At 40.9% G+C, this 21,984-nt stretch overlaps 1 protein-coding gene across 1 annotated transcript in view; it reads left to right on the forward strand.

The window, feature by feature from the left end:
• Window positions 1-6,014: 6,014 nt before the first annotated feature.
• The window catches only part of LOC145411660 (uncharacterized), a 148,029-nt gene continuing 132,059 nt past the window's right edge, over window positions 6,015-21,984 (forward strand). The window contains exons 1-2 of the mRNA XM_080281665.1: window positions 6,015-6,029; window positions 8,241-8,358. Of these exons, the coding sequence (XP_080137791.1) occupies window positions 6,015-6,029; window positions 8,241-8,358 (133 nt within the window). The remainder of the gene's footprint in view (window positions 6,030-8,240; window positions 8,359-21,984) is intronic.

Genomic DNA, 21,984 nt, shown 5'->3' on the forward strand with positions numbered 1-21,984 from the left:
CTGATCAAGCCGTGGATGATGCGGGCTACCAAGTACTCTGGGGCCAGGAAGGTGGGTGAGAGAGATTTGGTATGCATGCTGTAGTATCGTTATTATTATCTGTACATTTAAAACCCTTTATTTTTGTGTTTAATTCAGCAGGGTCTTACAGGTGTATTTTTACTAATTTTAATTTTGCAGCTAATGTAGAACAGTATAGAGCGCACAGGTTCAGTAATCAAAATCATGTCAAAAGTGTATACGTGGTCAACCTAACATTCCACTGTAGTCAGTGTTATTTGTTGACAAGTTATATTTGTGATATTGTTTCTTTTTACTTAATAATGTTACCAGCATGTTTGGTTAAAAATGGCCTGACCCCTTTGGTATAACTTTTTCTTCAGAAAAACCATTTGGGTTCGAGTGGTATAGGCTCATTCTATTAAAATTCAAGGTTCTGGCTTTCCTCCAAGCTCCCTGCAGCCCCACAGAACATTTCAGGTTGTTAATGGCTTATCTCAGTAACTGGGCCACCTTTAGTTGGGCTGCTTTGCTTATACAGAACATCAGTACATCACCCCCCCTTACTCACTATGTTGTACAGCTTGTGAATGCTGTATCTCCGTAGCTGGACCACCTTTGATTGTGCGTCCCTGTTTTCAGTAAACTATTGAATATGTGTAATAAAAGCACTGTTTTTGCTCAGATAAATTAAATGTCTTGCATGTTACCACACTCATTTCATTGAAAACAAGAAGCTGAAAAGAACATTTTGTATTAATGTTTAAGTGGATTCGGTGATAATTCCACAAGGAATCATCCCCCCACCCCCACCTTATTTTTTCCACATTGCTGGTTCCGGTGCTTACATACAGTAGTCCTGTGGAAAGGCCTAGCGGAATGATTTTTAAGGTTCTAGCTCCCCACTCCGACCTCCCCCTCCCCCCATCATATCTTGTGAATGTCATATTTCAGTAAAATGACAACGTTTCGGTGGACATCGGTATATATATACACACACACACACACACACACACACACACACACACACACACACACACACACACACACACACACCGCTCGCTGGTGCAGTGGTAACGCTCTCGCTTGCTAACTGGTGGACGGGAGTTCGCGCCTCGCTCAGGTTGCGAAAAGTTTCACTGACGAAGTGGGTGGTTACTGTCCCCCTTGAGCAAGGCGACGGGTGTGTGCGTGTGTGAAAGGTCTAACCTTTCCCTTAGATCGGACTATATGAACTCTCAGCTCTCTTCCGGGAGGGTAAAAGCTGACGATCACGACCATCAAGTGATCCTGACCGACCCGGTGAATTACACACACACACACACACACACACACACACACACACACACACACACCGCTCGCTGGTGCAGTGGTAACGCTCTCGCTTGCTAACTGGTGGACGGGAGTTCGCGCCTCGCTCAGGTTGCGAAAAGTTTCACTGACGAAGTGGGTGGTTACTGTCCCCCTTGAGCAAGGCGACGGGTGTGTGCGTGTGTGAAGGTCACAGCCTTGCCCATAGATCGGACTATATGAACTCTCAGCTCTCTTCCGGGAGGGTAAAAGCTGACGATCACGACCATCAAGTGATCCTGACCGACCCGGTGAATTACACACACACACACACACACACACACACAGTAGGAATTGATAAAATTCAAACCAGTACATGATTGTAAATTCTTTGCACTTCTTCCTCAACCACGCCTCCGCATCAGAACTCGTGGATCCCGTTTCTCAGTAACAGAGATTCCTTAAGTTGTGCAATTCTCCATACACAACAGGTTTTTGGTTACAGTAAGGCCTCAGTCCTTACACGCTTACGACTTTTGAATGCTGTATCCTAGTAGCAAAGCTAACTTTGGTTGTGCAACTTTGCTGACACAATAGGCCTGTGGTGAAGGCCCAGCCTATTGTATTTCCAGATGCATTATTGTACGTTGTACAGCAGGATAGCCATGTTAGGTAAATCGGAGTTTGAAAATCGGCAAATGGATTGAATATATAATAATAATAATGATGATAATCTTTATGTTTGGACGTTGCCACTCCACCCTGCCCTTGGGTGGGAAAGGAGGTCCGGATGATAATGATGGTGGTGATTTTATGTATACTGGTTTGTGTGTGTGTGCCCCTGCTACAAAGATTGTCGTATGAACACTTATAGGAGTGGGACCCAGATAGATCTGCAAGTTTACATGTGTGAGAGTAAAATATATATATATATCCACTTGTGTATGTGAATTTATTTAAGTATGTGTGGGCACTGTACAGTATGCATAATTATTTACAGGTGCTTTTAGAGGAGCCCGGAAAGCTGTACCTGAGTGACTTGAGGGCGTGCCTGGCCCACTTGGAGGACGGGGGAGAACTGGATTCACTGCCCCCAAACAAGAACTACATCAACCCCGGGCCAGCCATACAGGTTAGCTGGGGAGAGAGTGAGTGGGAGAAAGAGGATAATAATCTGTCTAATATGTTATGCAGGGGAATTTTGGGTACTGATTTTGGAAAGCACGACACCAGTCTGGCAAGCGTGCCACGAGTCATGCTTTTCCTTAGTCTCGCAGTTAATCGTTGGGTTTGTCACCACTACTTGCCGCCCATGGTGATAGAGCCACAGTTGACTGTCTTCCATCCATCTAAGATTTGACAACATTCAGTTGTTGGGTGACATCAGAAATTTCTTGGTTGTGCAGATGAGTGGGGCAATAACTTTACATTCCATAGTGTGGCTGTCACCTGATTTCCTAGGTAATACTGATTAATCAAACATACCATTTCTACCTACAACTGTGGCAGCAGCCATCAGAGCTTATATCGTTTTTTGTCTGTAGAGTAAAACCTAGAGAGTGCATTCCTAGAAAATTTTGACCATGTTGCAAGCTTATCCAAAGCAGGTACCAGTTTGAATGTCTTGAGTCATGATCCTTGGCCTGAGGATAACAGTGCCTTGGTGGATTATGGCGAAGCAGGGATCAGCACTCTAACTTGCTGGTGTAGATCATTACTTGTCCCAAACAAATGCGAAGTTGAAAATGATTTAACTCGGTGGAACCATCTAAAAATTCTTGTGGGCAAGGCATTTGAAGATAAGAGCTACATTGACCTCTAGACTACAGTACTGACAAAACAACCCTCTAAGGATGATTTCAAAGACTTCCTGAGAAGATTTATTGTACCCTATGCATATACTGCTGGTATTACCAACTGTGTGAACTAATGTTTTCAGTACAAAACCGAGTGAAATCAGATGTCCGCAGCTTACTGGCAATAGAAACTCCAGAAGACATCAAAGTCTTCATAGATGGACCTCCCCTAAAACACTTCGACCCTCCAACTTCTACCATCAGGTAGACAGCATCATCAACTAGACCACGGATGCTGAAATAAAAAAAAATGGCCCAAAGAACTGAATAGTTCTTTTTTTTTTTTACGATCACAGAACAGAGGAAGGAAAAACAAAAGATTAAAAAATATATCCATACACCTAATTATAGGTGTCCTCCATTCATGAAAAATCTGTTACAGTTGGACTTGAACAGCCTTAGGTTGAAGTTTGGGGGGAAACCACTGGGGAAGCGAGTTCCAAAGAGATGCAGTTCGGAGAGTAAACAAATTCTGATAGGAAGAAGTTCTGCAATATGGCAGTGTGACAGTCCAGTCATGAGCTCTACCAGATGCCCGCATAGCGCGGGGGAAGGCGTGGATAGGTGGCACAATGGATGCAACTTCAACTGAGCATTTGCCATGAAAGTATCTAAAATAATGCAAGGGAGGCAACATTCCTTACCTGTAGGGGAGGTAGTTACTTGGTAATAGTAGGGTTATTAATAATTCTAATATAGCTTTGTTCTGAATTTTGTCCAGTTTTAGTACAACATTTCCACATCCATTCCACAAGGATGAGCAGTATTCCAGCTGAGCGTGCACACGACTCTTGTAAATTACAGCCAACTCCTTGTCAGTGAAGAAGTTACGGACTCTGCACAATAATACAAGTTTCTTTGAAGCGGTGGTAGCAAGTGATGTAATATGACAGGTCCAGTTGAGGGCATTGTTAAGTGAAACACCGACAATTTCAGTACTTTTAGAGATAGGAATATTAGTTGCTTTGCAGGTGATATAGGAATCAGGCAATATATGTCGATTATTAAATTGTATATATCTATTTCCTTGCGTTAAATGATAGTGTTATTTTGTCCGCATTCCATGATCTTAGATAAGTCTTGTTTTATGGAGATTGCTGTACTGAATTGTGAGTTACACTCTGCCAAGAGCTTTAGAAATATCAAGGGTTACTGCATGGGTTTCTCATGTTGGTTAATTGACTGGTGGATGATATGAGTTAGGAGATTGAGTATATCAACAGTGGATATTTCGTGGCGAAAATCATACTGTCTGTCACTAATTAAGTTGTTGGATTTAAGATGTTTAACAGCGTGCTTCGTGATTACAATCTCTGATACTTTACCAAGAGATTATGCGATAGCTATTGGTCTGTAATCAGAGGAACTTCCTTTCTTTGGAATTGGGTGGATATTTGCTTCTTTCCAAGACTTAAGGAATGAAGAAGCATGTACCGGGTATGCATTGTCTGAATAATTTAGCTAGAATAGCAACAAGTTCTGGGAACTCTTGGAAAACAATTGGATGAGTATAATAATGCATCGTAAGTGATTTATACAATTACAAAGTAGTGTCTTATTTTCTTTAATGTCAGGTAACCCAAACAGTCAAGTTAATATAATGCATCAAAAGTGATCTGTAGTTATGAAGTAGTGTCTTATTTTCTTTAATATTAAATAACCAAATAAATCCAGTTTAACATCCAGGTCAGTGGTAGCAAATAATGTAATCGTAATAAATTTTTAAACAGTTTACTGAATTTTTTTCATTTGTCCAGTTACCGTAACTTTTGGTTAGTGTAATATTTAGTTACAATTATTGTGAGTTCGAGATATACGTTACAAACACACTGAGGGTTATATTTCAGTTATTTTCAACGTGGACAACACAACGTTATGCAAAAGTTTGGAAATCGTGTATTCATTCTTTCATCATTCAGTCCCATATAAAGGGGAGCGTAGGGGCCCAGGGCTAGGCTACTCAGTCGACATTTAATGCAAGGGTGGCCAGCCTTACTCACTGTTGAGTGGCATAATGTGATACGGACCAATAAATCCCAACCATTCCTCGGATGGAAACCCTTACAGGATTCATCCGGTTGGAGACTATAACCCACTAGACCACCGGACGTCAGTTGGTTATATGTTTACCACTACGATAGCCATCTTTTCTTCTGGGTGTTAAATTTTTTTGCCTGATTATAAAATTTGAAATACTAGCCAGTTGCTGTTAAGCCAAATAATTGACATTCAGGCTTGAATGTGGAAGTGGGTGATAGAACAAAGAGGTACCGTACAGGTGGAAAAGAATAGTGTACAGGTGGAATAAAAAATGTAAAAAGGGAATACGATTGTTTAAAAAACTGGTAGGTTAGTGTAAAAATGGAATATTTTTTTTTATAGAGTATGATTGTGTAAAAATGGAACAGGGTTGTGTAAAAATAGGATAGGTTTGTGTGAAAATGAAATAGGCTGGTGTTAAAATGGAATAGCCCAGTGTCAAAATGGAATAGGCTAGTGTAAAAATGGAGTAGTCTAGTGTAAACATGGAATAGGATATTGTAAAAATGGAATAACGCATTGAAAAAGTTAAAATAGTACGGTATAATAGTTGGAGTTGTGAAAAGTGGAATAAAATAGTTTTAAAAAATGGAATAGGGCAGTGAATTGAGGCGGACTAAAATGGGGTAATGAGGTCGATGGAAAGACCGAGAATGGGCAGTTTAAAAAGGCAAATGTGTAATACAGCGACCAGAAAGGAATGCGTTACGTGCTGGCAAAGGGTAGAAAAGTTAATGAAAGACTAAGAAGGCTGACTTAGTGCGGGATAGGGTGATATTAAGTGTACTTCAGTTAATTAGGGTGCTTCCGAGAAGAGTAATACAAGCGATGGTGGTCCTCAGGGTAAGAACTGTAGGTTGACTTGAAAAATTTAGATGAGGTGCAAGATGGTTGAGAAGGGGCGAAACATAGAGAGAGGAATTTGCCAAAACACGCCAAATCAGCTCTTCTGAAGTATATGAAGTGAGTGGGTGAAAAAAATAAATGAAAGACCTTCAGTTCTTTGATTCCTCTGCCGTTTCAGACTCCACAGAGCCCGTCTGAAACGTTAGGGAAAGCACGAATTGAAGCTCTTTCCCCTGTTATCGCTTCCACTCATATCAACTCATGGTCAGAATAACTCAGTTGTTCACTTAAAGTTAACATCAGACGATTTTATTTGGCTGAGGGTAGATCGAAGAAACCCGAATGGTAATACTGTCACCATTAACCTTGTCTTGGTCTGGGCAACATTAGTATTCTATCCGTTAGCCACAGACTGTTTTATTAGTCAGCCAAGTGTAGTGAGTCTGCTGTAGCTCCTACTGATCAGGATACTACAACCGAGGAGATTGAGATGCATCATACGTTCAAAAGTGTCTCGCGGAAAAAGCAGCTTCAGAACTCACGTGCAGCCATGGATCACTTGGGTAAAGGTACGTTTTGGATCCACTACATCTTTGCCAAGGCCGCAGGACGCAGACTTTGGCGAGAGAAACTGAAGTTTTATTAAGGGGTGCATTCCTAGTGCGGGTGGAATGTATAGAAATGATTATGCCTCATTTTTTACTTCGCATGAGTGTGAACATTGACTCGTTGATTGCAGCGACGTATTTTACAATGTAGGCTATTCCTGCCACCACCAAACGATTTTCTAGTAGGAAGGATACTTTGAAAAAGAGGGGTTATAAATATTCATCTCCAGTGCGTCACCCCCCCCCCCCACACACACACGTCGAGTAAAATCATTAGAAGAGGGCAAGAAGAAGAAGAAGAAAGAGGTCATGTTGAGAGGGCACACGGGTAAGTCACATTGTGGTTAAAATTCATAGAAATCATTGTACCTCTGTTTTTCATTTTGAGTATGAAAATAACAAAACAAGGGGGGGGGGGCTGTATTGGTGTCTGTTATCTTAGTCATTAACCGGGGCTGTATTTGGTGTCTGTTATCTTAGTCATTAACCGCTTCAGCTTGGACATCTTTCCTTAGATGAATAACTCTTTGTATCTGGTGACGATTAAGTTAATTCTTGTCGTCTCCAAACGATTTATTCAGCATAAAGGAAACTTCGATCGGGTGGGGATAAATAGCTTTAGAAACTTTCAGTACAGCAGATCCTAAGCCGAATCGTATCGTTAGGAGAATGTTAAAATAAGTTTAAGAATGCGTCCATTGGTAGAAGGGGTTATAATTGTATAGGGTTTGTTGTAATATAATTTAGAGACGTTTTCTGGCTGAAGCAATTCCTTAACGTCATAGACATCTTTCTTAAACTGATTGAAGTCGTTTGACCGTAGTGAGAATAAATAAATGTCCTTGTGGTGAGGGGGCTTCAGTCACGGGTAAGTAAATTGAAGCAGAAATGTGACGCTTCATTGGCCGTTTTCACCTAATTCCTTGTCGTTAACTTCAGCCTTGATAAGGTAGACTTGAAAGAACACGTGTATCCGGAGTATAGTACTAAAAGGCTGTGTATGTAGCCTTGGTAAAGTAGACTAAAGCAACAGTGTAGCTCTTCATGTAATGTGTGTCTTCTGTGATTATTAACTTCAGCTTAGGGGAGATTACTGATACTAAAATACGTATGCAGAATATTTTTGTGTATGTAGATTAATATGAAATTTATACAGATATAAATAGCATTTAACCCATCGGGTACCGGACTTCCTGTGCGAGGGATTTTGCTGGAAGGGTGCTAGGCGTACCGCCCTCCGCCTGTCGGCTCGTAGTCGCGAAGCTCATAGGTCCCTACCCCGGGGTTTCGTTCTTTGTTAAAATTTGAAAATGCCCAGTTCCGTCCTGTATTGAGGACATTGAGCGCCAATGGAATTTTGAAACTAATATGAAATATCTACAGCATGAAGATACAAAAATTACATCCAAGGCAGTAAAATAAAAACGTGTATACAGACTCATGTAACCTGCGTACAGAATATAGAATAGTATATTTAATTTTTCATGGAGATTTAAAGTGTATGCTGAGTATTATTTAAATGGCGATTGAAGATAAAATAGAAATGTACAAAGAAAAGTGTACAGGTGTGCAGATTAATGTAAGTATAACTTGTCTGCAGATTGAGGACGAGGATGCGAGGAAGACCAACGGCGAGGACGGGAAGAGGATCAGAGGAGATGAGGGTAAGATGAAGAGGGAGGTGGGAGCGGCGCACCCCACCAGCTGGCGTGGCACAGGTCAGTTTATCTTGCCCCCTTCACGCACAACGTACAGTTTATTTACGAGGCTGATCATGGGCACTCAGATCTTTAAATTATTTCAAGACGTTGAAGGTTGTGGCTTGTAGGACTGCGGGTAAAGATGCTTGGTGGTTCATATACTGTATGTCTGGTGATTCTAAGCATGTTAAACATCAAAATGACTGACTTCTAATGTTTCTGGTAACTGTGAACGTGATGGAGATATTAGCATTCAGGGATTTAAGTTGCATACAAACTGCACTTTAAGAGTGTTTAATGCTTGTATGGGTCAGTTTTTTTTTTTTTTTTTTTTTTTTTTCCCTAAAGGCTGCTTTCAGAACTTCATTATCTGTTACAGCATTTCGGTCAAGTTACCGTACGTATCCAAGGGACTTTCTCAGCACCTCATTCCACATTTCCCTTGGGTTTGTTTGTAGATTCTATACGTTCCACGTTTATATCTGTTCAGTGCTTCACCCAGATACTTTCCACGGGTCCAGAACAGCTCAGTGCATCATATTTATTAGATACCCAAGCCTCCACTTGAATCTGTGTATGTTGCTCTGTCTGTCTGTGTGACCCTACAAATTCACTGCATCATTCTCATTTCATTATGCTCAAATCTGCAAACTTCTTTTAATGCAGCCTACTTCGTTCTTAGGTAACAATTCACTGAGTTCAAGCCTAATGGTCTTCTGTAACCCAGGAAACTGTTTACAGCGCTGGGTGGTAACCTTATTGCCAAACAATGGGGTGATGTGGAGTCTACTTTGGTGCCCCCTTTAACTGAATGGAGACACAGAGTCCACGTCCATCCAGGAACCAAACCTCCACACTCGCTATTCGCTATCCACCGCAAAGGAACACTGGTTCACTGCATAAGATTGCCATTCAGGGACGGTTGCTTGCTTGCAATGAGTGGGCTTGCTTGGCCAGATAGACCGGGTCCGGGTTACTGCCACTGCTGCCTGCACTAAGTTACCATACATCACCTCATCGCACACACGAAGCAAAAAGTTGCCCATTTCGTCTCTTTAATTATCTGTAGGGTCAGTAGCTCTCAAATCTACTTCCAGCCACATCTGAGAATGTTTATTCTACTTGTGCCCTTAATAGTCTTTTAAGGAGAAGATTTCAGAGCGTCCAGATTGATTGATTTTTTTGTTAGAGACGTGACTCAACCTCTTTAGTTCGAGGACGCCTTTTTTCTTCTTTTTTTTTTTTTTATCCTCTGACGGTAAAGTTAAATTGAAATCTTCATATTGGCCGAGTTTAGTGGGTCATTCAAACCTCCTTACTGTGATAATATTCCCCAGAGTTAAGTGTAAATATTTTGAAGTAAGCATTAAATGAAATATAAAACCCTGTGGCAATGAAGTAGTTGTCTGTTTTTTCATGGGCTTAGGAAGTTCTCTCGCACCTCTTAATCATTACTGGTATTGATGTATTTTAATGGTGACGTCGATTTTAGTTAGATTCTCGCCGCTTCCAGACGTTTTGCCTCAACTTAGGAAATCCCTCCCGACTGGAAGACGTTAATGAAGGATATTTCTAATCCCTAAATTTCGAAAAGTCGCATGTAAACTGAATAAAATGGTAGGGAGAAAGCATTAACATAGGACGTCATCGTAGGGTCGTGTGAAGATATCTAGAGTTAAATGAAAGATTTCATAGTCGTGAAGGCTTAAGTAGACTCTTCGGAAGATATTGACAAAAATATGTCAGACGTAATTATACTGAAAAGGTTAAGAATCGTATGGAGATACTATGAATGTAATAAAATGTTACCGTTGTGAAAGGTGAATAGATACGTCAGGAAATAATGCACAAAACGTCATCTTAGTGAAGATCTTAATAGACTTTGGAGATAAGAAAAATTATAAAGGTATCATTCTACTGAAAGAGTTAAGAGTTCTTTAGGCTCGTGGATTATAAAATTACGAGGTACAACAAATCATCTGGAACCTGAAATTAGAGAGGTGTCCTAGGACTCAGAAACTGGTGCTGTTCTGCACCCAAACATGTCATAATAAAATTTTCATATTCATTTCGTGCCGTCGTCGTCGTCGTCGTTGTCCTTCTACTATAACACATCATGTGGGTAGGATTCAGAATCAAGAAAAATGGACACAACGTAGAATATATGGCATCACTGTGCCTGGGAAAAAATCAGCCACAACTCCATTCACTAATTAATCCTGTCTTTGAAAATCTCGGCACCACCCTGCTGACGGAACCATCAGCAATAACTCGCGGTAACTATTAATCTTTCTCAGCACTTGTGGAATGTACTTTCTGTCAAATGCCAAATTTATCTCCGTACAAATTTCACATACTCTATCTTCATCTACCGTCAGAAGCTTCTTTGATCCAAAGAATTCTTTTATCATTGAGGTTTTTGGTTATTCCAGAATTCACATAGTTCGAATTTGCGTAGAAACGGAATGGAGATTCTGAAAATTCCAGCCCCCTCTTTTTCTGAGAAAGGAGACCCACAGGAATATCCCTCACCTTTTTGCATCACCATGGGAGAGAGAATTTATTGCACATAATACGAAAGTGAAATTCCGACGAATAATTCAATAGTAATATTTTCCAGCGTCATTTCAAGGTTACGCCAAGATTAGCATGAATTCGATCTAGTGGCTGTACCTAAATTACACCAAGAGCCGCCTGCACGAAAACACAGCCTCTATTAATTCAGAGTCCACCCAATAAATTGCGTAGAACATTACAGTTGAAAATTCTTGGCTATGCGGCGTGGCATGTCTTCTGAAATTTCCCACTCACTGAAATGAAAAGCTGTTCAAAGTCACGGCGCCGACAACTGTCGCATATTATCACGCCAGGGTTGTGATTTTTTTTTTTTTTCTTACCATTCAGTTCAAGCCCCAGCACTAGGGGACGTTGTCGCTGAAGGCCAAACAGGAAGGATATATGGAAGCAGTAGGGATGGAGGGCGTTTTGTCATAGTCTGTCCTTCATGTTAGAGAACCGTACTTCTGAGCGGAATGATAGCTTTTTTTTTTTTTTTTTTTTTTGCATAAGAGGTAAATTTTCTTCAGACATTTTAAGTACAAGGGGGCAAGGAATTCGTATGTGGAGGCTGTAACTGTCACCAGCATTCCCTTGCGATTTTAACCGAAATTCGTACGTGATATATAAAGAAATTTCGTGTATGAGAACTGAATTAATAAGATTTACTTCAATGACGTATACTTGATCAAAAAGTATCATTACGTAAGTGACAGGTGGCTTCATTATGGGCTGTTTTGTTGTCCCGCCAAGGAGGTTGTTTTTGTCTTGGTATGTTTGTGTCTCACTCCGTATGTTAACTGCATTATGGAGAAACTAGTGGATGGAATTGCACCAGATTTGGTATAATGATTAAGGACCATCCGAGGAAATATTAGCAAACTTTGGGCGAAGGTATAAAGGCCAGTAGGTTATTCTGAAAAGCATTGACGGGGGAATGGTGCTGCCGTGACGGAGGTACTCGCTTTTATTCCATTTAGGGAAGACGTCTAGCAGTGGAGGGGTTGCTATAGTCTGTGTCTAACCCCGCTAGATTTTAGTCTGCAGCTGAATGTAGTCATCTTGAGATAGCAAGAATAAGCTAAAAATTACGTTACAGGATTCAGGGAGTTAAATGCAAATTTTTCGAAAGGTTAGTACACGAATATTTCATGGTGGTGGGTAAAGCTCTTCATGCTGTGTAAAAGTAGCGTGCATACTGATGAATAAGTTACTCGAAAATATTTTGAAGCGTTTCGTCCAGTGGTTCAAAATGTAAAAGACTGATCAAACTGAAGGTAGCCTACCATTTTGAGCAACGGTAGACTTTATTTACAACAGTCTGAGTAGTCTTCACCAGTAATTCCGTTATACTTTGGTGGGGGAAGGAATACATGTGTATACAACAGGTCAACACAGGAACTGTTTTCCTGAGTCTGAATTTACCTCTGCCTGTGACCTGCAGTCTTTGAAACGCGGTGTGTCCAGGTATCTCGAATTGAAGGGAGATTGATTTTTTTTTTTTTTTTTTTTTTTGGGGGGGGGAGGGGAACAAGTTTGCGGGCTTATATTTCCTTCTTCATCAAAAAAAAAAGGGAGAGGAGGGGGGGAAGGCGTCCCCTGTAATCAGCATTCCTTCGCAATCATAGCAGGAATTTATACACGATTATGAAGGAAAGTATACTGTGTGAGAATCCAATTAGAGACTTCATTTGCTGTTACGTATAATGGCTTTAATTTGTTTGTATATGCTTATTTTATTAATATTCTAACCCCCTTATTTTATTAATATTCTAACCCCCTCACCACAGCTAAATATCTCAAACCAGACTCTCTGATCTCGTTGAACTCGATTAACAGAGTTTTAATGACGCATAATCAGATACGAAAAATGTCCAAGAAATAACCTAAACTGCGAAAAAGAAAATCGCTAAAGGTTGGTTAACATTTTAAACCCCAAGACCGTAATTTCTTCAGTACGCTTACGTAATTCTCAAGTTATTCTTGCTACGGGCAGACGAGTTCATTTTGCAAGGGGGAAGACCAAGCTGTGACGGGAGTTAAAGGCAATCACTATTAACCTTCCCCAACAGCATACCCCCCCTAAGACGAGTAACATAATCAGGCGATAGCAGGATTAAAATGATCTAATTGAACCGAAAGGGTGAACATTCCCAGAAAAAAAATTAAGTTATAATTAATATATAGATGTACTTGAAAATCGCGTAATCAGCAGCCTTTACCATGCCCCTCAAACGGAAAGAAGAAGTCATTCGGTGGTAGGTGGACAAATAAGACGTCATCGTACTGAAGGATTTATTGGAGATTGTGTAACCCGTCTCAACGAAAGGCTTCCCCTAAGCTGTTTAAAATTGTCTGGCGTGAACAGTAATATATGAAATGAAACTGCGATTGTGGTGAAGGGAGTTAACTGGCTTGCAGGAATGTGTGCTGACGTTGGCTAGGGTTCGTGTTGGATTAGGGTATACAGATTAATTAGCATTCTCACGCACACTCGTTCGCGTGTGGGCAAACTCAGGCAAGGCAACGCGCGCACGGTCTCTCTCTCTCTCTCTCTCTCTCTCTCTCTCTCTCTCTCTCTCTCTCTCTCTCTCTCTCTCTCTCTCACACACACACACACACACACACACACACACACACACACACACACACACACACACACACATCCCCTTCCCTCCTCCCCCCTTCCCCTCTACTGGCCCCGCCACCTACCGTCGCTATCGCCTCCCCCCAACCTTGTCCCTTTCTCTTCCAACATGTCCCCCTCTGCCTTCCACCTAATCACCCCCTCTCCTCTCCCCTTCTCTCCTTCCCTTCTCTTCTTCCTTCTCTCTCTCTCTCTCTCTCTCTCCTCTAGCCCTCTCCTCTCCCTTTCTATCCTATTCCCCCTCTCCTCTCCCTTTCTATCCTATTCCCCCTCTCCTCATCCCTCTCTCTTCTCTCTCCTTTCCTCTCCCCCCTTTTCCTCTTCCTTCTCTCGTCTTGCCTCCTCTCCTTCTCCCCCTATATCTCCCTCCCCCCAGCCGTGAGTCTTGAAGGTCAGTGAGTCAGGGTCATTTGTGGCGGCACCCCCCCGACCTCGTAATGACCCCGCCCAGGCCGCATTCCTCTGGCCCTTATATATGTTTGTTGATTAGCTGGGGGAGAGGGAGGGGGAGGATGAGGAGGGATGAGTAGACAGGTAGATGTGCATGGAAAATGTGGAGAAGGCTTGATCGGTAGACAGGTAGATGTTCAGATACAGTGCAGGAGGGAGGGAAGGCGAAAGAATGGGACTGGTAGATAGATGTGAAAAAGGAGAAAGGGTGGGAGAGGATGGAGAGGTGCATGTACCGTTAGACACACACAAGATGACAGAGACAAAAACAGATGAGAGGTGGCCAGTTATGCAGATTTACAGACATATTTAGAGACATACAGACACAGGCGGACAGACAAACAGATAAGCAGACCAAAAAAATGAAATACTGAAAGGCAGACAATTAAGATGCAAACACAGATGGACATGCTACCAGACAAATGATTTGTAAGTGGACAGAAGGGCTTTTTGATAGAGTTGAGTAGAGAAACAGCGAGCAAGCGAACGATAGACCTGCAAAGATTAAAAGATATATATGAAGAGGCAGATTGGAGGTTTGGGTTGGGATTAGTACCTGTAATGGGTAAGTGTGAAAATAGCCCTTTGAATCCGGTGGTCTTTTTTATATATATATATTTTTTTCCTTGCTGCTTCCCGACGATTTTATTCGGCTTAGGCCTCGTACTGAAAGGGTTCGTGGAGCAGAATCATATCGTCAAGAGACAGAAAACAAGATCAGATATAAGCCCATATTTGAGATTCTTCTGCCTGGAATTCAAATATACATCCTTCATTACAAGAGGTTTATACTAAGTTGAATAATAGTCTGACGGTAACAAGAAAAACTCAAGGAATTTGTAGTCCTGAAAACATTACTGGAGTGATATGCCCGGAATCTGTATTTCTTTTTCAAGTTGTGTGCATAATTACATAATCCTCATATGGAATCCTTTGTTCTTCTGTCGGTGTGAATATAGTCTCATCTTTATTATCTAAGCTGCATTACGTTTTGTAATTCTCACATATCCATGAGTTTTATTGCAGCGTACTTTTGAGGTAAGGTTTACTTTATATTCAGTATTCCTTAACTTTATTCCTCCGAGTTAATTACCTTCACATTGACCACAGTACTTGGTTTAATCTGCCATGTGGCATCAAGACAGATACCGCCGCGACCAGTTATAAATGAATGAAGAGAAAGAAGGGGAAAGAATAAAATAAAATGAATCAGTGAAAAACTAGAAAGCAGTCAGAGTGCGCATACCTCCGCCAATGCCATTGCCATCAAAAGGGATCCGGATCCGGATCCGTGGATATAGAATCCGGATCCGCCCCCTCAATTTAATCTATTCTTTCTTGGTCCCTGGCCCACCTTTCCACAAAATTTCATTAAAATTCATTGAGAACTCTTGGAGATACTCTGTGTGATACTCCGGGCCTCCAAATTTAATTATTTCTTCCTCAGCCCATGGCCCACCCACCCACAAAATTTCATCAGAATCTGTTCATAACTTTTTGTGTAAGCCCGGATCCGGATCCATGGATATAGGATTGGGATCCGGACCCGCCCCAAAATTTCATCAAATTTTTCTTGGTCCATGGTCCTCCTTTCCACAAAATTTCATTGAAATTCATTGAGAACTTGTGGAGCGGGATACACCGGATCCGCATCCGCCCCAAAATTTAATAATTTCTTCATTGGCCCATGAGCCACCTTTCCGCAGAATTTCATCAAAATCCGTTCATAACTTCATGAGTAATTCTGCTAACAGACGACTAATCAAACAAACCAACGCGGGGTAAAACATAACCTCGTTGGCGGAGGAAGAAAAAAAGTAGAAAGATAGGAAAAAAGGAAAATAAAAAATGAATAACTGAAGGACAAAAAGAATTAAAGAACAAGAAAATAATGAATATAGACAAGAAAAATGAATAACTGATGGACAAAAATAATTAAAGAACAAGAAAATAATGAATATAGACAAGAAAAATGGAAAGAATATCTATATTATAATGAGCCGATTTTTGTATGTTTGTTACCGTAACACAGCAAAAACGGCGCATGTAACGCAAATTTTTTTCAGAGCAAGGCTTCCTTAAAATGCTCTGACTTGAAGAATAAAACAATGTCCAGTACAATCTGGCCACCGGTTCCCGAGTTATGACCTATTTATGTCCTTTTGTTTAGATTGGAGCGGATGGATTCGTCCACTGTCCAACACTGAAATTACCAGCGTGACAAAAGAAAGAAGAGTGACGTGTTTGTTGTATTATTACTCTCTCCCCTCTCCTTCCTCCCTCCTTATACTCCTAAAATTGTATAGTATAACGGTATAGTATAATTTAGTATAATATCAAACACAACTATCCTCTCTCTCTCTCTCTCTCTCTCTCTCTCTCTCTCTCTCCTCAACGGATGTCCCAGCAGGATTTTTAAAAAAGTAAAAAAGGAGAATTTTTCGCTCCGTCTCGCTTACGGCATGAGTAACTCAAATTTGTTACCTTTTTTACTGATGATAGGAAGTGACGACATCGAGCGGAGGCCGCCTAAGGCGGCCTAGTAAAAATCAACGAAAAATGGTAAATAAAAAAATGAACAAATGAAAGGCAAAAAGAGGAAAGACGTAAAACAAGAATGAAAAAGTAAAACAGGAAGAAGTGAAGAGAATGAATAAATGAAAACAGGAAAATAAGAAAAAAAGGTGTGATATGACTTAAGAGTGTGTGTAGCTTCATCTCAGTGTGTCAGTGAGTGAACTTGAGGTGATTTATGTGGTCATTCTTGGCCAGGCAAGGATATGACGTGCACTGTACCCAGTAACTTACATTCGTTATTTATTTTAATGTCCATCAGGAGTTTGAATTTTATATACAGTTCATTCTCGTTGTAAGTCGTCATTTATACGTTTTGTGTGTGTGTGTGTGTGTGTGTGTGTGTGTGTGTGTGTGTGTGTGTGTGTGTGTGTGTGTGTGTGTGTGTCACACACACTCACACTCACGCAAAACTACTGACAGCAAATACGGTATATCTGTTCTGGCTGTCTTCAGATATTGATGAAAAAAAAAAAAAAAAAAATGAGACTACGAGTAAGTACAAAATCGTACTACATTTAGTTTATCCTCGAGGTGAGATCTAAGGTAAGTCTGATTTTTGACGTGTATTTGTGCCCAGAAACTATCTTTATTACGAGACATAATAAAGGATCTTCACTTATGCTAGCAGGAAATTTATATGCCCCTAGCAATCCTCTGGCAAATTATGCGGTTCCTAGTAGCATCAGCTCGTTTTGCTTAACTACCAAACACAAACACCCAACAGTGCATGGCATCATAGAAAAATAGGTTCCTGTTTCCATTTCACTTACACACCGTCATGGCATTACTGACCTCCACTCACAGCGGAGCCTCCATTACACATCGGCCATATACTTTTCCCTCCTGGCATTATGGAAAGAGGCGAGTCATAGGCTGTTTTCGAAGTTAACGTAGTGCTCTTAAAATGCCTTCATGATAGAGCCATTCACTTGACTTCCAAGATACAGACCTCACTCAGCATTTGCAGTAATACGTTTCATCAGTACATATGCGCCCCACGCCATTTCTCTTGCCTAGTCGTCATCCTTGCCCCGCTTTTCCTTTGATTCACATGCCACGTCTATCCATATTCTTCTTGACCATCCTCATTGTCCTGTACCGTCAGACACACGTTTAGCCTGTTCACCACTCTAGTGGTATTAATTCTCCCTATGTGATCATATTGTCTGAGCGCATACTTTTACCTCATCATCAGTAGTGTTCGTGCTTGAGGAGAATGTTATGCTGAAGATTTTGTAGGTGACGGCCAAATAATACTGTTTTCAAGAACGGGAAAAGTACTGGTCACTCGAATCATAAATGTCTGGACTAAGTAGCCAGCTCCGGGCCCCTTCATCTCCAGGTGGGACGAAGGGGATCGGTTGAGAGAATGGATATGTACTGACTGATTATAATAATAATGATAATAATAATAATAATATCGAAGGCACGAATTATGACTGAATGGATGCCAGGTTCATAATATTAGATGCTGTAACGAGGGTTTCTACTTTTTTTGGATCTGTATTGATCCTGCTTATAATACTTGAGTGGATAGCAGGGTTGGGATTAACATTTAGGACATCATTGGGAGTGGCACTTTTATTCTACGTGCAAGTTTGAATCCTTAAGAGGCGACTGGAGATTTTTCGATTGTATGATGTCATCACGGATTTAGGTCAGTCACTTACCCTTAATATTTTGGACCGATGCGGTCAGGTCTCAGTTCCCTTACATTCCAAAGAGCGTTACATAAGATTAATATTTTCCGATGACGATGATGGTGGAGATGGAGGTGGTGGTGCTAGTGTTGGTGATGGTGACGGTGATAGTGATGATGATGATGATGATATAGTCTATCAGCATAGTAAGGCACTAGTAACACTACGCACCAACACAAACACCTAAAACCCAAGCTATTACGGGAGTAGTCAATTATCTCGGCAGTCTGAATATTAATAAATGTCATTAAGAGAGAATTTTTAGCTCTCAGCCACACTTAACTCTGGAGGTAATTTTGAAAGGATACAGAAACACGTTGTATATTTTTTTGCGGCATTCTGAGCAAAATTATAAGAGTCGACTTTGTTCTTTTTAACAGTAAATAGTTTTGATGGGAAAAAAAATCATCCAAGTGTAGCAGCGTAATATCCTTGTTCACATTTAATATATGTAATACAAATGTTCAGATTGATCCTTCCACATCGATGATTTTTTTTTTTTTTCATTGATTTAATTTACAATTACAATGCTATAACGCGTAGGGGAAACGTTTTGACATCAAGGAGCTAAAGAATTATTTAACTCTTCATTTCGAAAATTTTCACCAGAGTTAAATGAAACTGACGATGGTATGATTACAGTAAAAATACACTCACAGGGTCGAATTATGAAGTGCTGTAGAGGGCTTCCACTTGTTTCTTAGCTATTTGTGTTGCTTATTGCGGCTTGATGTTCTCCTGTATGTTTTATACTTGTATCGCCTTAATATCTACACACCTTTCATCTGCGACATACTAGCGAATCCCAAGGTGATATAGTCAAAATAGATCGCTGAGGATAAGTCGTTGCAAAACCTACGAAGCGAAGTAGTAATGTAGTACAGTTTGCAGTGCTTGCAATATGTTTTCGGTAAAAATACCTACTCATGTTGCGAGGGTTAGAAGGTCTCCAGTTCATGGTGTTTATTGACTTCTCCCTTGAACCATACTATACGTAGTACATTTTCTCTGACCAGCCTACCATGCTTAACCTCAGGACTTCATTATACTCAAGAAAATTTCTGTATTTTAGCTTATTTAGGGTAAAGTTCACTTTTTTAAACACACACACACACACACACACACACACACACACACACACACACACACACACACACACACACACACACACACACACACACACACACACACACACACACACACACACACACACACACACACACACACACACACACACACACACACTCTGTAAATCGTCTGGAGATAGCAATAAAACAAAGAAGCGTGAATGTAATGGAGATAAACCTTTTATAGAAAACTGTGATCCTGTGGCTGACTAACGTTTGACAGTTTTATCGCATTTTGGTGAAACCCTAATGCAAAGAGGGTTCAGTTCAGTCCAGAATTACTTCGACCAATTTTTTTCTGTTGTGAGTGTGTGGGTACTAGATACGTGAGTGCGTTGGGTATATGAGTACACTGGGAAGGAGTGGGTGTGGGTGCGTGTGTTGGATACATGGGTGCCCTGGGAAAGTGTGGATTCGTGAGTTGGATATATGGGTGTCCTGGGAAAGTGTGGGTTAATGTGTTTAACAGGGACTGTGTTGCGTGTGGACATGTTAGGTATATGGGTGCGCTGGGAAGGAGAGAAGAGGGAGGAGTATGAGTGCGTGTTTGTGGGTGGCGTGACAAGAGAGCATCAAGCCGGGAAGGAGGGGAGGGGCAGTGAGTTAACACAGATCCAGGGATTTATGCCATGTTACTCCTGGGTCTTCTGTGAGTATCCCCTCCCCTCTCATAACAACACTCGGAGATCCAGGGCCAGAATTTATGAGTGGGGAGGAGGAACGGTCGTGTTCCTGAGTCATAGTGTGGATTGGCAGAAGGGTGATGTAGACTGAGATGACGTGAGAGAGAGAGAGAGAGAGAGAGAGAGAGAGACTTTACCTGATACCATATTCCCGGCGTTTATCCAGAGTGGCCAAGTCATTTATTTTTAACGCGAGCATATCCTGACACACCTCCAGCGCTACACTTCATCCCCAGCCCATCTTTACATGAGAGGAGATAGTGATTGGGAACAGGAACAATCGTTACTACGTAGGAACAGACATTAATAGAGGTTCTTTCGACAAGACCAACCTTAACGGGATGCGGCGTCTGGTTATTAACAGAAGTTAAGAGTAGATACATCGATAACTAAGTTTAGGAGAGGGCTAAATAAAATTGATTGAAGGACGCAGGAATGAGCTTCATCTCCTCCATTACTGTGGCGTATTGTTTATTGTATTCCCATCTCCGGACTATTTTTAGTAAGCATGAGAGAGAATTTTCTAACTGTTCATCAACGCGGTCACGACCAGGAACTCTCTTAGCTTAGTAAGTTTTTCTGGTAGCAGAATGAGTAATCTAAAAATTGGCCTTGCCGTACTGTAGTGCTTAGTTTTATCTCTGTAGGTAGGCTGTGGAAAGTCCGGGACTTTAAGTAAATGTAAAACTGAGTTCTGTAACTTATCTTCCCGCCCACACTCTTGTCACTTTGAATCGGTCTTCCTTCTCCCACCTTATAAATGTACTTGGAACTAGCCAGCCAGTACCACCAGCCTGTAGCAACTAAATCACAACAGCAGATCAGAGAATCAGTTAATTTTTTTTTCTGTTATGTATGTATTTTAATTCCAGAAATTCTTCTGGAAGCACATTTACCATATCTGCAGATGAGTGTCCCTAGGCACCCAGTTATTCTGTACTCATAGTTAGGACTTAATGAAAAGGTGTGATTGTTGAGTGAACGGATATATGAATTATTTCACAGTGCAGTATTTTTTTTTTCTGTGAATCCTTTTCATTTACTAGTGGGGTAATGCGATAGGATGTAGGTAAAGAATATTTGAACTATTTCACTATAGTTACTGTTGACAGTTCTGCTTTTGTGCTTTCGTTTTCCTGCTTATGGGTCCATTTATTAGTGGGAAATAGAGAAGGACTCATGACGATGATGGTAACTAGGCTTACTTTAAACACGAGTGCGTGTGTAAATGTGAGGGGATAAATCATGAAAAACACGCATCCAAGTGTAAATCATTCTGGCCTTGAAATCTGGGAGCATTCCTAATCTTGTCTGGTATTTCTATTGGCCGTAATTTTCAGGCCTGACTGTGCATAAATCCCAGCTGGAACGTGGCTGAAGTGTATGTAGGATGGAGGGAGTGATTTAGAGAAGTGGGAGGCAGGACAAAGTTAAAATTATAGTGGTTTTATCTTATAGTACTCGCTTAAAGGCTGCCTTCGGCGGCCTCCTCTCGATGTCAAGTCACTTCCTCTCTTCTGTCAAATGAGTCATAACTTGTGAACCGGCGCGGTGGCCCGATTGGACTGGAAGTTGTTTATTTTTCAAGTTAGAGCATTTTAACGGTATCTTGCTGTAACAAAAATTTGCGTTACGTGATCCGTTTTTGTTGTGTTACTGTAACAAACAAACATACAGAAATCGGATGATTATAATATAGATTTATTTTTTGTAATCCTCTTTCCCATATGGTAGTGTTATTATTAATTCTTACTACCACAGTATGTGTTTATTCAGCTTATACTTATGGAGTAGAACAAAAGTACAGTTTTTTTCAGTTTTCCCTGGTGTATGTAGGTTGCAGTGCTTGTGTTAGAGTAGATGGAAGGAGGAATCAGAGATAAATATCGTAGTTATCCCTCGTA

Source organism: Coenobita brevimanus, chromosome 90, assembly GCF_032717465.1.
Source record: "Coenobita brevimanus isolate Jiangsu-jjx chromosome 90, ASM3271746v2, whole genome shotgun sequence".
Lineage (NCBI taxonomy): Eukaryota > Metazoa > Arthropoda > Malacostraca > Decapoda > Coenobitidae > Coenobita > Coenobita brevimanus.